The sequence below is a fragment of the Microcaecilia unicolor genome, chromosome 5, assembly GCF_901765095.1.
Source record: "Microcaecilia unicolor chromosome 5, aMicUni1.1, whole genome shotgun sequence".
Lineage (NCBI taxonomy): Eukaryota > Metazoa > Chordata > Amphibia > Gymnophiona > Siphonopidae > Microcaecilia > Microcaecilia unicolor.
This window is the reverse complement of record NC_044035.1, coordinates 172,964,104-172,979,465: the sequence shown is the minus strand read 5'-3', so window position 1 is coordinate 172,979,465 and position 15,362 is coordinate 172,964,104. Positions and strand designations below refer to the sequence as shown.

The window sequence follows — 15,362 nt, the reverse complement described above, 5'->3', positions numbered from 1 at the left end:
ACTCCTTCCCTCAGCGCTTTGGCTTCTACTTTGGTAGATCTGCTTGTGCTCCTGTGCGACTTTGTCTACTGCTTGCTGTCTGACCTGATTTGACCTCGGCTGGGATCCTGACTACGCGCTGCTTGCTGCATGACCTGACCTTTGCCTGAACACCGGATTATGCTCTGCCTGCTGCCTGGCCTGATCTCTGCCTGAACACCGGATTATGCTCTGCCTGCTGCCTGACCTGACCTTTGCCTGAACACCGGATTATGCTCTGCCTGCTGCCTGACCTTTGCCTGAACACCGGATTACGCTCTGCTTGCTGCCTGACCTGACCTTTGCCTGAATACCGGATTACGCTCTGCCTGCTGCCTGGCCTTTGCCTGAATACCGGATTACGCTCTGCCTGCTGCCTGATCTGACCTTTGCCTGAACACAAGATTATGCTCTGCTTGCTACCTGACCTTTGCCTGAATACCGGATTACGCTCTGCCTGCTGCCGGACCTGACCTTTGCCTGAGCACCATATAGTTCTCCACCTGCCGCCTGACCTGACCTTGGTCTGAACACCGGATTGCCCTCTGCCTGCTGCCTGACCTGACACCTGCCTGAGTCCTGACAACTTTCTGTTTGCCGCCTGATCTGTTACCTGCTTGAGTCCTGTTTGCGTCCTGCTCGCTGACTGACCTGGTTCCTGCTAGATTCCTGTCTACTCCTTGCTTGGTGCCTGACCTACGACTGCCTGTACCTAGCTTCTCTCTGCCTGTTGCCTGTGGCCGTCTGACCGGACTGTATCCGGAAGTCCTGTCGGCTGCCTGCATCTGGGGGCTCAACCCTTGGGGAACGGCGGTCACCATAGGTGAAGCCGCGGGGTTGCTCGGTTGCCTAACGGAGCGCAGGTTTGAGTTTCCGCCTCTGTGTTCCTGACGGCACAAGAACTCACGAACATGACAAAAGGCCTGAACTCGCCACAGAAACGCCAAAAGTTATTTAAAGAACTAACTCGCATCCGCAGGTGGTGTTTCTTCAGGAAACGCATTTGAGAAGGGAGCATGAAAAGTTTTTATCACATCCTCAATATCCATTTGTTTTCTGTGCGTCTGCTCTAGATGGGTCTAAGAAATGGGGGGTGGGGGCGGAACCAAGATGGCGGCATAGCAGGACGCGTCGAGAGGCAGTTCTGGGGTCCCGTTTGGTGCTAAAGTTTTCTCCGCGACGATGCCTCATACCAAACGAAAGGGGTCTACGAGGCTAGCTCCCCCACCTACCTCGACGTCCTCCCCGTTCCACACGGGGCTCGAGCGCTTCTTCTCGCCACTTTCCCACGGAAACAGAGACATGGATCCCGTTGCGCGGCCCTCGGGAGAGGCGGAGACCATGCTGGGAGAGGAGGTGTCTCTTTCACCACCAGCAATGCTGAAACCTCCGTGCCCAGTGTCATCGACGAGTCTGGTTGAGAAGCAGCAGCCTACCGGAAGTGTTTTGGCTGCTGCTCCCAGTGAGGGTCAAGAAACGTTGAGGAAGATGCTAAGAGCAGAGGCAGGAGCCTCAGGAAAAGAACCGGAGGTAAATCTTGAGATGATTTGGAAGAAGCTGAATGAAATGGATACAACTTTACATCAGACATCAGGTGAAATTAGAGCCTTTAATAGTAAATTTCAAGAACTTAATTCTAAAGTGGATTTAATTAAAGAAGAAACTGTTGAAAAAATTCAAAGTGTTCAAAAGAATGTTGACTCTTTACAGGAATTTAGATTATCTGTGATTAAAGACAATATAGACATTCAGAGAAAGATGGAACAGATTGAGAATTTCAATAAAAGACTAAATTTACGTTTGTTAAATTTCCCTAATCTCCCTGGGATTACTCCCTATGATATGTTCAAAAGATATGTGAACGAAGTTTTACAAATTCCTTTGGAAGCTATTCCGCCAGTAAACAAATTATATTATATTCCTGTTCCTAAGGGAGAGAAAGGGAAAAAACAAGAGCTTCAAGAAGTCAATCTGGACTTAAATAATATTTCAGCAATACTGGAACAGACATTGGATGAAAATACTGAAAGATCCACTTTAATTGTGTCATTCATTTTTGAACAGGATTTGAATAATATAATGAAACTTTATTTTAAGAACTTGAAAACCTGTTTTGGGGGAATTAAGGTTCAGATTTTCCCTGATGTAGCGAAATCTACCCAACAAAGAAGGAAAGCTTTCCTTGCGTTAAAATCAAAAACATCTGATATAGGAGGGAACTTCTTCTTGGCATTTCCATGTAAATGCATTGTTAAATTGGGTCAGATTAAATACACCTTTTATTCACCTGAACACGTTAAATCATTTCTTGATTCAAGGCAGCAGTAACGATATAAATATAACGTGGGAATGTTAAGCCACTATCTTTTTTTTTCCCAATTTTGTTAATAAATACTTGTTTTAAATCCTCTCTAAATTCCACCGACCCCTCTCTCACCTTAATGTGGTCTAATGAAGCAAAAAAATTTATGTTATAGGAATTTGATAGAATACGATTTGTACATCTGTATAATTGTACGATATTTCCTTAAATGTTGCTTAATTTCCTCTTATGAATCATGGCTGTATTTCAATAACAAGTATTTTCTTGTTGTAATGTTTCAAATTAATAAACAAATTTAATAAAAAAAGAAATGGGGGGTGGCCATACTGCTTCACTCCTCGTTGCAGTTTCAGGTGGTGAAGGTGAAGCGAGACAGGGAGAGGCGTTTTTTGCTACTGAGTGTATTGTTGGGAGATCTAGCTGTAACACTGGCTTCACTTTATGCCCCTAACGAAGCACAGAAGGGGTTTTTGACTAAAATGGTGGGACATTTTTCTTCTATCCCTCAGGGTAAACTTATTGTTGGGGGGGGGGGGGGATTTTAACGTTACACAGCATCCGGCGTTGGACAGGTCAGGCTTGCCCTCGGGTGTAGATGTCATGCTTTCTCAAGCTGTGAACCGGTTTGTTAGAGATCTTGGATTATCAGATGTATGGCGTGTTTCCCATCCGGGGGTTCGAGACTATTCGTTTTATTCCCACCCTCATGACACTTATTCCCGTATCGATTATATCTTTGTGGATGTATCATTGACCCATGGTGGGTGGTCATCAGCTATTGGTACGCCCACCTTGTCAGACCATGCACTGGTCTGGGTTGGCCTTCCTTCACTAGAAGGGGAGGACAAGGAGAAGAGATGGTCCTTGAACATCACCTTGCTGAAGGATGGGGAAATTTTAGCTGGGTACAGAAAGACTTTACAAGAATATGTGGAACATAATGTTGATTCGGGACCCTCTTTGGGGGTTGTTTGGGATGCGTTAAAGGCGGTCTCGAGGGGATTTTTTCTTCAAAAGGCTAGTTACCGGGCGAGGCAGCAAAGAGTTGAGATTGCTCAGTGTTTAACACAATTGAATCTTCTTTTTGAAAGACATAAATTTAATCACTCTGTAACAACTTTGAGGGAAATTCAGGGGCTTTGTTTGAAGTTAGACCAGATATACTCTGATCAGTTAAAGTTTTTTCAGGACCAGCAGAAGCATTCGCACTTTGTCTTTAGTAATAAACCGAGTAGGGCTTTGGCGGTTAAATTGAGGCAGTCACGGGTTGATAGGACTATTCTTAAAGTACGGAACAGTACGGGTACTATGGTGACAAACTCAAAGCAGATAAGGGAGAAGTTTCAGTCATTTTATCAATCTCTCTATACCTCAGATAGTAAGTCAAACCCAGACGAGACACGTAAATTTCTGTCGATATGCTCTTTCCTACACTTACAGCTGGGCAGAGGGAAGCTATAGAAGCTCCGGACCCCATAGCCAGTGGTGTACCAAGGGGGAGGGGGAGTGGTCTGCCCCGGGTGCACACCGCTGGGGGGTGCCGCGGCGCGCGCCTGCTCCAGGTTCGCTAACGTCGCTCGTTCGCTGCAGCTCCCTGTGCCCCAGAACAGGTTACTTCCTGTTCCAGGGCAAAGGGAGCTGCAGCGAACGAGCGAAGTTAGCGAACTCGGAACAGGCGCGCGCCACGGCACCCCCCCCCCCCCCCAGCGGCGTGCACCCGGGGGGGTGTCATTTTGCCGGGGGGGGGAGGTGTCATTTAGCCGGGGGGGGGGGGGAGTGCGCTGCATCGGCGATCCGCCCCGGGTGCCATCCAGGCCAGGAACGCCACTGCCCATAGCATGTATTTTCAAGGGAAGGGGGCATACACAGGGACAGAGTATGGGCAGGACATAGACAGGGTTCACATTTACATGTGTAACTAAAAGACTACTTTAAATTATGCATGTACCTTAGGCACTTGCACCTACCCCGGCTCTATGGCTGGCATAAGTACTCATGCCTATATGTTAGGTATTTTAATATTATGGACGGGCTGTCATTTGCAATAACATGGGAAATGTCAACAATGTTGCATATTGTTAACAGACATGAGCAGAAAATACATATCTTTTGGGGGGTTTTGTTTGCTGATAATAGTACGCACTCTTTTAAAAGCCTGCACACTATTTGCACAGAGGGTGCCTCTTTGTTAATCTGGTCGTGAGCCCAGGATCTTGGCCAAGGCTTAGGGTGGACCAAACAGGCACTACGCACAACCCCAGCCACCAAGCCCTGCACACACAGCACAAACAACTAGCACCACCGGAAAATGGGAAATAAAGCATTCAGGCAGGCCTCTCGGCCTATCGGGAACCCACTCATACAGAGTCCAAGCATGTGGGCCTCACGGTCAAACAGGAACTGAGTCATACACTGGGAAGGGAGAAAGAACAATGAGAGGTCCCCAAAGGGACTGGAGCACAGGCAACACACACAGCAAAAGCTAGAGACTCCAGGGAACGGGCGACAGCCAGAAGCTACTATAGGAATACACAACGCTGTGCCACAGGGCAGTCAAGGCTAAAGGAAGCCACTCAAAGGAATACTTTAGGCCGTACCATACAGCATGCAAAGGTAAGGGGAAGGCACCTATAGGAATACACAAGGCTGTGCCACACAGCGAACAAGGGTAAAGGGAATCCATACACAAGACTGGCCCCTCAACACACAAGGGTAAAGGGAAGCTGCTTATAGGAATACACAAGGCTGTGCCACACAGCACTCAAGGGTAACAAACAGAGAAAGTTGCCTTAATATACACAGATCAGACAAGGAGCAATGCTCACCAAAATCAAGAGACAGACTCAGCAAACAAAGGGGAAAAAACAAGCTAAAGGGAAGGCTGTTTCTGGGACACCAAACAGCAGGAAGCAGGGCAAACACGGCAGACCAAGGTAAGGCAAACAAAAGAAAACTTAAACAAATGAACAGGAGCAAATACAAGGACAGGGAGGCTGCTGACAGAGGCAGGACTACAGAAGGCAAATACTAAATACAGCACATAAGGGGTTACACTGAGGAAAGGGAAACTAAACAAATGAACTGGAACGATACAAGAGACAAGTAGCAACCCCTCCAGAAGACCTGGAAGAATGGCTCAGATGCGTTCGTCTAGAGTCGCTGTCGAGCAAGGCTGTGGGGTCGGTGCAGAAACCGGCATCAGAACCCATGGAGGTTGAGGAGGCGGTACCGGGCTGTCAGGAGACCGATGCACCAACACATCTTGTATGGAGGGCGAGCGATCCTCCCGGTGTCAGTCCTTCACGGGTGCTGAATCCTTCGACGCCCCGGAGCTCCCGGTACCATGCCTGGAAGGAGATCGATGACGATGCTTCTTAGTCTTCGCTCAATGCACGTCATCGATACTCCTTGGTACCGACGAGGAGGACATGGAATCCACACGCCTCCTCGGGGTCGGGTCCGAGAGTGGTCGGTCCCGGTGGGCCTGTCCAGCAGGAGTCTTCGAGACAGGTGGAGACTCACTCGATGGCTCACTGCTCCCAGCGTGTGATGGTCTCCGGACAGCCATTACATGCACTCCTGAGGTCGATGCGATCCCTGGTGCTGACATCGACACCACCGACCTCGGTACCGACATCGACACCAAGGAACCAGACGAAGCTCCAAAAAGTCGGTCCCGAAGAGCTTGTCTCAACGCCAGTGTCCGCTTTTTCAAGCTAAGACACAACTTACATGCGTCTGGGAAATGGTCAGGCCCAAGGCATTGAAGACACCACGGGTGGGGGTCGGTACCTGAGATCGTCCGGTTGCACCGAGTACACTTCTTGAAGCCGCTGGGAGTTCTCGATGACATGGATGGAAAAATAGCGGCTGCAAAGTCAAAATTCTCAATGGTACCGAAAGAAAAGGGCACAAAAATTAGAAACTGCGTACGTGTGGCCTAAGAGGGCTGCGACGGAAGCAAAAAAAAACTTAAGAGGACAAAAACGAGAAATAAGAGAAGTTTTTTTTTTTTTTTTTAATTTTGAAGGAAAACAGAGTAATCGAAAGAAAAGGGGACTAAGAAAAACCGGAGCAAAGCTCGAAAAACGAAGGCTCTATCTTTGGGCCGAATGGAGAGAGACGGACAAGCGGCCACTCTCCAACCGCGGAAAAGAAAAAACTGAAGTGGGACTCTTGCGCGATGGGCGGGAAGATGGCCGCGCATGCGCGGTGCACGCGCCTCGCGCTCTGGAAGGCTCTGGCAAAGCTTTGCCTATTTTTGCTTGGGAAAAATTGCCGTTTTTGGGCCGTCATGGGCGTCGACCCAGTCATGAGAACAAGCAGCCTGCTTGTCCTCGGAGAACTGTAGTTCTCCAAACAATAGCCACTTTATGCAATGGATTTAAGAACATAAGAATTGCCATACTGGGTCAGACTGATGGTGCATCTAGCTTGGTATCTTGCTTCCAACAGTGGCACTGCCTCTGCATGCATTCCCTCTACTGTATCTGTATCCACATTTATCTTATGCATATTCATTGTAGGTATCCTCAAAACTTGATTGGCTGGGTAAGTTCTGAGGACTGGGTTGAGGACTTCTGATTTAGGGTAAAAGTATAACATGACTATTAAATGCATAGCAAACAATCATTTGTTATACCGGAGCTTGAATGAAGGTATACCTGAATGTTGAGGAATCCCTGAGGACGGACAGTTCCATGGCTCGGAATAATGGTGAACTCCTTAGGCTTGATACCTCCTTGACCACCTTTTCCCCACACTGTGTTTCGATTGTCCAAAATCAAACTGGAACATGTAGTGCTTGGATCCCCAGGACCATCTCCTGGGATTCGAAGATTAAAGGACAAGGGTACCAAGGATGTATTGTTTAGAGAGCAGTTTAAAGTATAAGGAAATCCTGTAAAAGAAGATCAATGGTAACTTGGTTTCCTTATGTAATGTATATTTTATTGAATAACTTCTCTATTATGACAGACATCTATGACTAACCACCAGTAATATAACGCCTGATATTCAGCTGGCGACTGTCAGCGTTTTTTTAAACGCTGACCGTCATTGGCCCTCAATATTCAGTGTCGGGCTATGTCTGGGCACAAGCACTGAATATTGGGGGCCAAATATGGGCGGGCAGGATGCCGTAGTTTATGTGGGCTTGGGCCCAGTTAATAGTCAGCTGGGATTGCATAAGAGAGTTATGTGGGCCCAGGCTGAATATTAATTGATAAAACCCTCCCAATCTCTCTCCCGGCCTCTCTAATAGCCCCCCTCCCCCCTGAATGAACCCCCAAGCTCTCCACCTCCCCTCATGTTAGGGTAGGCCCCCCAAAACCTACCTGTCTCCCTGGTGGTTCAGTGGGGGTTGTTGGAAGTAGGAGCGCAGCCCCCTTGCTTCTGCCCCTCACAGCTCTATTTCAAAATGGCTGCCACAACCTCTCGTGGTATCTATTTTGACAGGCAGTTGCGAAGGGGAAGGAGTGAAGGGATGCTTCTGGCCCATTAGGCAGACAAGTAGGCCCGAGGGGGGGGCTACCTAGACATGGGGGTGGAGGTGGGCCTTTTTTGAAGTACCCAGTTTTCTTTCCTTGAATCCCTCTGAACCAGTCCAGATGCTTAGATTTGAGCTGTCCTGCCAGAAGGTGGAGACTGAGAACTACTGAACTGTGATGTCATCACTTATGATCCCTGGCCAGTCATATTAATTATAACAAAGCAGAATGAAGGTAATTGAAAGGAAAAAAACTCCCCTAGGAGCTAATGAACCACTGAATAGCGAAACACTAATTAAGAATAAAGCTCCCCAGACTAAAGAACCAACAGAAATAGCAAATTAATCTAATTCAAAATCTTTACAGTTCAGGAGATAGAAAACAAGATGATGCTAAGAACCATGGGTGGGTTCTGGACTGGTCTGGAGGGCTCAAGGAAAGAAAATTAGCAGGTAAGAACTAATTTACCCTTTCTTATTGTCCCACCAGACTAGTCCAGATGCACAGGATGTAACAAAAAAGTACTTGCTGAGGGTGGGACACTGAAATTTCTGCTGCTTACACTTTGGTCCCAAGGGTAGCATATTTTTGCGCCTGAACATCCAATCTGTAATGACAGACAAAAGAATGCATAGATTTTCAGGTTGCCACTTTGCAAATTTCATAAGGAGGAAATAAAGACTGCTCCATTCAAGAAACAGATTGGCCCCTTGTAGAATGACACCAAATTGCAAGGTTCCAAGTCAAACTTGACCTACCTGACTGTAGCTGTTGCAGTTCATACATAGGTGGTAGAGGCATATGCAGTGACATATCATTGCTTTCTTCTGGGCCTCCTTAACCTAGTAGTGCTCCGGGTTTTTATACTTCTTGGACCATGTCCTCCTGGCTCCACTCCTCCCATGTCACTTCTCCCTTGGCTGGGACTATGGGTTTTAATGTGGCTCTGACACTGTGAGTATTACAGTGTTATTGTAATACTCAGATTGTTTAGTTGCAAAATTCCAATAAAACTTTCTTTTTTGCAAAAAAATAATAAAGTTCTCAGTGAAAGTTTGTGGGCCTGTTCTCTGGTTCCTTTGGTAGGAGGTCAACTAAAGTCATTTTACCAGAGGTGGGCCCAGATAACTTCTAGTACCAAAAACTGCTAGGAGAAGCGGCAGCATCCTACAGACTACCTCACAGGAACTATAAAAAGATTTTGAATAACGTCCTGGTCTCTCTTCCAGAAGTGGAACTGGAACTACTGCTTCTAACTTGAAGTAATCTGAATAAAGTCTGTCAGACTGCCACCACATGTAGGTGAGAACAACAGTGTAATTCCAGAAACACCTCGGGAAGAGGCCCAGCAGTTTTTGGTACTAGAAGTTATCTGGGCCCACCTCTGGTAAAATGAATTTAGTTGACCTCCTACCAAAGGAACCAGAGAACAGGCCCACAAACATTCACTGAGAACGTTATTATTTTTTTGCAAAAAAGAAAGTTTTATTGGAATATTGCAACTAAACAATCTGAGTATTACAATAACAATCTTCTAAACATAAAAAAGAGAAAAAAAACCCTCACCCCTAACCCACCCTATCCTCTCTAGTACAGTGGCCTGTGCCTATCCAAGCTGAAGAATATCATGCAAAAGCAGAAAAACTGTCCCTTGTCCAGAGGGGGTTTCAGACCTCGTCTTCCAATGTTCATAAACTTTCCAAATGTCATAAAATTTAGTCAGCCGTCCATGTCGCATGGCTGTAAGTTTGGATAGTTGGAAATTTCCCTCTAGTTTCTGTAAAATATGAGACAGAGGAGGCAAAGTAGCTTGTTTCCAGGCTTGTGCAATAACTAATTTACTGGCTGTAAACAACAAAGTAGCAAATTAATGCTGAAGTACAGTAATGGAAGTGGGTTTGTGATGCAACAGACAGCAATCTGCCTGTTGTGGATACGTCTTCCCCAATATACCTTGTAAGGTATCAAGAATCAAGGTCCATTGGTTCTTTACAACAGGACAAGTCCACCACATGTGAAGGAAGGTCCCCTGTTCTCCACAACCTCCCCAACACATATCCAATGTTCCTGGGAAGATTTTCTTGAGTTTCACTGGTGAGTAATACCATCAATAGAAGACCTTAAAGCCATTTTCAATCAAGTTACTGGAAACAGATACTCTAAACAAGTATTTAAATGAACTGTCCCATTGTTCCCCCGTGAAAGATGTGTAATTCTTGCTCCCATTTACTAGTATAATATTGCAATGGAGATTTAGCTAACAAGATAGCTGAGTATATACGGGTAATACTTCCCTTAGCTCCCCCCGCCCAGAAGGCTTGTTCTAGTAGGGTTTCTTGGAGGCTGAGGTCTCCACGTGCTTTACGGTGAATAAAGTCCCTAACCTGTCTATATTGAAATCCAGCCCTTGGTAACAAGCCATATTCTTTCTTCAGCTCTTCAAAAGGAACAAATTCCCCCTCATCCCATATCTGTCCCAGGGCCCACAATCCATCACAGGCCCATCTTTTATAGACCCGGTCCTGTAGCCCAGGGTCAAAGGAGGGGGCATACTGTATAGCTGTTGACATATAGTACTTCCTGTCTGGAAAGAATGCTCTCCATACCTTATACCAGGTCTATAAGGGATAACCAACTACTAGGGGGGACACCCGGGTCAACTGAAGATCCCTCCCCGGAAGCCATGGAACCGCCCACACAGGGATAGCACCCAACCATTGCTGTTCCCAGTCTAGCCATTTTTTCATACCTCCCCGCATCCAATCAGCTAATATACGCAACTGGGCAGCTTTAAAGTAAAGCTCAAAATGAGGTACTCCCATGCCTCCCCTGAGTTTGGACTGATATAGCATAGACTTCTAGACTCTGGGTGGATGTCTTTTCCAAATGTAAGCAAAAACTCTCCTATTTAAGTGATGGAAAAAACACTATGGTATAGGAAGGAGCAGCGCCATGAATAAGTATAAAAGTTTGGGCAACACCATCATCTTAACTGCCTGACTTCTACCCATCCAAGTCAGTGTTAGGCCCTCCCAACGATCCAGTTCAGCTAAGAGTTGAGTAAGTTTACTCAGAAAGTTAGCTTGATATAACCCCTTTAATTGAGCTGTCATGTGGATACCTAAATATTTAATGCATTTCCATGCCCAATGAAAGGGAAATTGTTGTTGCAGCTGTTATACTATTGTGGGGTCCAGATTAAGGTTCAAGATTTCTGATTTAGTCATATTTACTTGAAAACCAGAGACCTCTCCATAACAAGTCGTGACTCCATAGGATCAGTCAATGTCAGCAAAACATCATCAGCAAAAAGCACAATCTTATGCTCCAGTCCCCTTCTTGAGATTCCCCGAACATTAGGTATGGTGAGCACTAGCTGCACTAAAGGCTTAATGGAGAGAGCAAAAAGAAGCCTTGTTGCGTGCCTCGGTGTAACTCAAAAGGGTCCGTATAATAGCCATTGATGTGCAGGCTTGCCAAAGGGGCCGTATAGAGCAAACAGATCCATGACGTAAAGCGCCCCCTGAATCCCACTTTCTGGAGCACCGAGAATAAAAAAGGCCAGTAAACTCTGTCAAATGCTTTTTCAGCATCAATAGACAATAGAAATGAAGGAATGTGATATTCATGAACCCACTGAATAATATGCAGTATAGAGCGTATATTGTCAAAGGTCTGTCTACCAGTTATAAAACCCGATTGATCGGCGTGTATGGGTCAAGGCAGCACTCTCTGGAGTCGATGGGCCATTATTTTTGTCAAGATTTTATAATCAGTATCCAGAAATGATATTGGTCTGTAGGACCCACACTGAACAGGATCCTGTCACGCCTGTTCTAGAAATAGTGAGTCCTTGAGCCAAACAATGTTCGGCGGCTGAACAACTCTGGCCTTACCTGCAGTAGAAGATGATGCGCAGGGCACAAGAAGCCGGAGATGAATCTAGGCACGGTCTCTAGGCATGCGACAAGCAGAAGCAGAAGTCAGGTCCAGGTAAAGTTGCTAGGCAGATGGCAAGCAAATGGCACAGTCCAGGTCCAGGCAAAATTCAAAGGCAGGCGGCAAACAAAAGCACAAACCAGGTCCAGGCAAAGTTCAAAGGCAGGCGGCAAGCAAAAGCACAGTCCAGGTCCAGGCAAAGGTTCAAAGGCAGGTGGCAAGCAAAAGCACAGTCCAGAGGTCCAGGCAAAGGTTCAAAGACAGGCGGCAAGCAAAAGCACAGTCCAGGTCCAGGCAAAGGTTTAAAGGCAGGCGGCAAGCAAAAGCACAGACCAGGTCCAGGCAAAGGTTCAAAGGCAGGCGGCAAGCAAAAGCACAGTCCAGGTCCAGGCAAAGGTCTCTAGGCAGGCAACCAGAAAGAGAGACACGGATCACAGTCTCAGGAACAAGAAGCCGAAGCAGGGAACAGCAGTAGAGTCCTCCGTCAAGTAGCCTGGTCCTCAGGAGCAGCAAGGAATCAGTTGGTAGAAAGCGCTCCTGATAGGCTCTGGATCACAACGTAGGAGGAGTCTTGAACCTGAGGAGCCAATCTGGACCTAAGGAGGCGGAGCCAGTCCAACAAGCCTGACGTAGGCAACCCAGCCTGCGCTCGCCACACAAGGCTCAGCCCGAACGCCGGACACGCCGACGTGCAGCTCCCAGCACCCACCAAGCCCTCAGGACATGCCGCCAGAGACTGCCACCCCGCTGTCCAAATCGCGCTGAGGAAGGGTGGCGCGAGACGAGCAAAGGTGCCGACCCACCCCAACCTCCGAAGCCACACCCGGAAAGGGAGCAGCGTCGGAACGCCAGCCCCAGCAGCACGCCCAACGCTCCGTATTCCGGGGGCGAGGCCGAGGAGCGGGCAGGATGCACAGGTAAGGGACGCGACAATCCTTTCCTAGTTTCAGTAACACTGTAATAGCTGCAAGGCGCCATGTATATGGGAGTTCCTGCACTCCATCAAGTGAATGAAAGACCCTCAGCAATAGAATTTATTAGAAAATCCATCTAGCCCTGGTGTTTTATTAGGGGGTAGGTCTTTAATAGCCCATAAAGCGAATGCTACATACCTGTAGAAGGTATTCTCCGAGGACAGCAGGCTGATTGTTCTCACTGATGGGTGACGTCCACGGCAGCCCCTCCAATCGGAACACTTTACTAGCAAAGGCCTTTGCTAGCCCTCGTGCGCTCATGCGCACCGCGCATGCGCGGCCGTCTTCCCGCCCGAACCGGCTCGTGTTCGTCAGTCCCGTATGTAGCAAGACAAAACAAGGGAAGACACAACTCCAAAGGGGAGGCGGGCGGGTTTGTGAGAACAATCAGCCTGCTGTCCTCGGAGAATACCTTCTACAGGTATGTAGCATTCGCTTTCTCCGAGGACAAGCAGGCTGCTTGTTCTCACTGATGGGGTATCCCTAGCCCCCAGGCTCACTCAAAACAACAACCATGGTCAATTTGGCCTCGCAACGGCGAGGACATAACTGAGATTGACCTAAAAAATTTACCAACTAACTGAGAGTGCAGCCTGGAACAGAACAAACAGGGCCCTCGGGGGGTGGAGTTGGATCCTAAAGCCCAAACAGGTTCTGAAGAACTGACTGCCCGAACCGACTGTCGCGTTGGGTATCCTGCTGCAGGCAGTAATGAGATGTGAATGTGTGGACAGATGACCACGTCACAGCTTTGCAAATTTCTTCAATGGAGGCTGACTTCAAGTGGCCTACCGACGCTGCCATGGCTCTAACATTATGAGCCGTGACATGACCCTCAAGAGCCAGCCCAGCCTGGGCGTAAGTGAAGGAAATGCAATCTGCTAGCCAATTGGATCTGGTGCGTTTCCCCACAGCCACTCCCCTCCTGTTGGGATCAAAAGAAACAAACAATTGGGCGGACTGTCTGTTGGGCTGTGTCCGCTCCAGGTAGAAGGCCAATGCTCTCTTGCAGTCCAATGTGTGCAGCTGACGTTCAGCAGGGCAGGAATGAGGACGGGGAAAGAATGTTGGCAAGACAATTGACTGGTTCAGATGGAACTCCGACACAACCTTTGGCAAGAACTTAGGGTGAGTGCGGAGGACTACTCTGTTATGATGAAATTTGGTGTAAGGGGCCTGGGCTACCAGGGCCTGAAGCTCACTGACTCTACGAGCTGAAGTAACTGCCACCAAGAAAATGACCTTCCAGGTCAAGTACTTCAGATGGCAGGAATTCAGTGGCTCAAAAGGAGGTTTCATCAGCTGGGTGAGAACGACATTGAGATCCCATGACACTGTAGGAGGCTTGACAGGGGGCTTTGACAAAAGCAAACCTCTCATGAAGCGAACAACTAAAGGCTGTCCTGAGATCGGCTTACCTTCCACACGGTAATGGTATGCACTGATCGCACTAAGGTGAACCCTTACAGAGTTGGTCTTGAGACCGGACTCAGACAAGTGCAGAAGGTATTCAAGCAGGGTCTGTGTAGGACAAGAGCGAGGATCTAGGGCCTTGCTGTCACACCAGATGGCAAACCTCCTCCACAGAAAGAAGTAACTCCTCTTAGTGAAATCTTTCCTGGAAGCAAGCAAGACGCGGGAGACACCCTCTGACAGACCCAAAGAGGCAAAGTCTACGCTCTCAACATCCAGGCCGTGAGAGCCAGGGACCGGAGGTTGGGATGCAGAAGCGCCCCTTCGTCCTGCGTGATGAGGGTCGGAAAACACTCTAATCTCCACGGTTCTTCGGAGGACAACTCCAGAAGAAGAGGGAACCAGATCTGACGCGGCCAAAAAGGAGCAATCAGAATCATAGCGCCTCGGTCTTGCTTGAGTTTCAACAAAGTCTTCCCCACCAGAGGTATGGGAGGATAAGCATACAGCAGGCCCTCCCCCCAATCCAGGAGGAAGGCATCCGATGCTAGTCTGCCGTGGGCCTGAAGCCTGGAACAGAACTGAGGGACTTTGTGGTTGGCTCGAGATGCGAAGAGGTCTACCAAGGGGGTGCCCCACACCTGGAAGATCTGTCGCACTACACGGGAATTGAGCGACCACTCGTGAGGTTGCATAATCCTGCTCAACCTGTCGGCCAGACTGTTGTTTACGCCTGCCAGATATGTGGCTTGGAGCACCATGCCGTGACGGCGAGCCCAGAGCCACATGCTGACGGCTTCCTGACACAGGGGACGAGATCCGGTGCTCCCCTGCTTGTTGACGTAGTACATGGCAACCTGGTTGTCTGTCTGAATTTGAATAATTTGGTGGGACAGCCGATCTCTGAAAGCCTTCAGAGCGTTCCAGATCGCTCGTAACTCCAGAAGATTGATCTGCAGATCGCGTTCCTGGAGGGACCAGCTTCCTTGGGTGTGGAGCCCTTCGACATGAGCTCCCCAGCCCAGGAGAGACGCATCCGTGGTCAGCACTTTTTGTGGCTGAGGAATTTGGAAAGGACGTCCCAGAGTCAAATTGGACCAAATTGTCCACCAATACAGGGATTTGAGAAAACTCGTGGACAGGTGGATCACGTCTTCTAGATCCCCAGCAGCCTGAAACCACTGGGAAGCTAGGGTCCATTGGGTA

The 15,362-nt window shown here is 48.1% G+C and overlaps 1 protein-coding gene across 1 annotated transcript in view; it reads right to left on the bottom strand.

Moving 5' to 3' along the window:
• Positions 1-15,362, bottom strand: part of HYDIN (HYDIN axonemal central pair apparatus protein) — a 2,443,906-nt gene that overhangs the window by 1,952,742 nt on the left and 475,802 nt on the right. Inside the window, exon 18 of the mRNA XM_030205004.1 lies at positions 7,006-7,241. Coding sequence (XP_030060864.1) covers positions 7,006-7,241 — 236 coding nt within the window. The remainder of the gene's footprint in view (positions 1-7,005; positions 7,242-15,362) is intronic.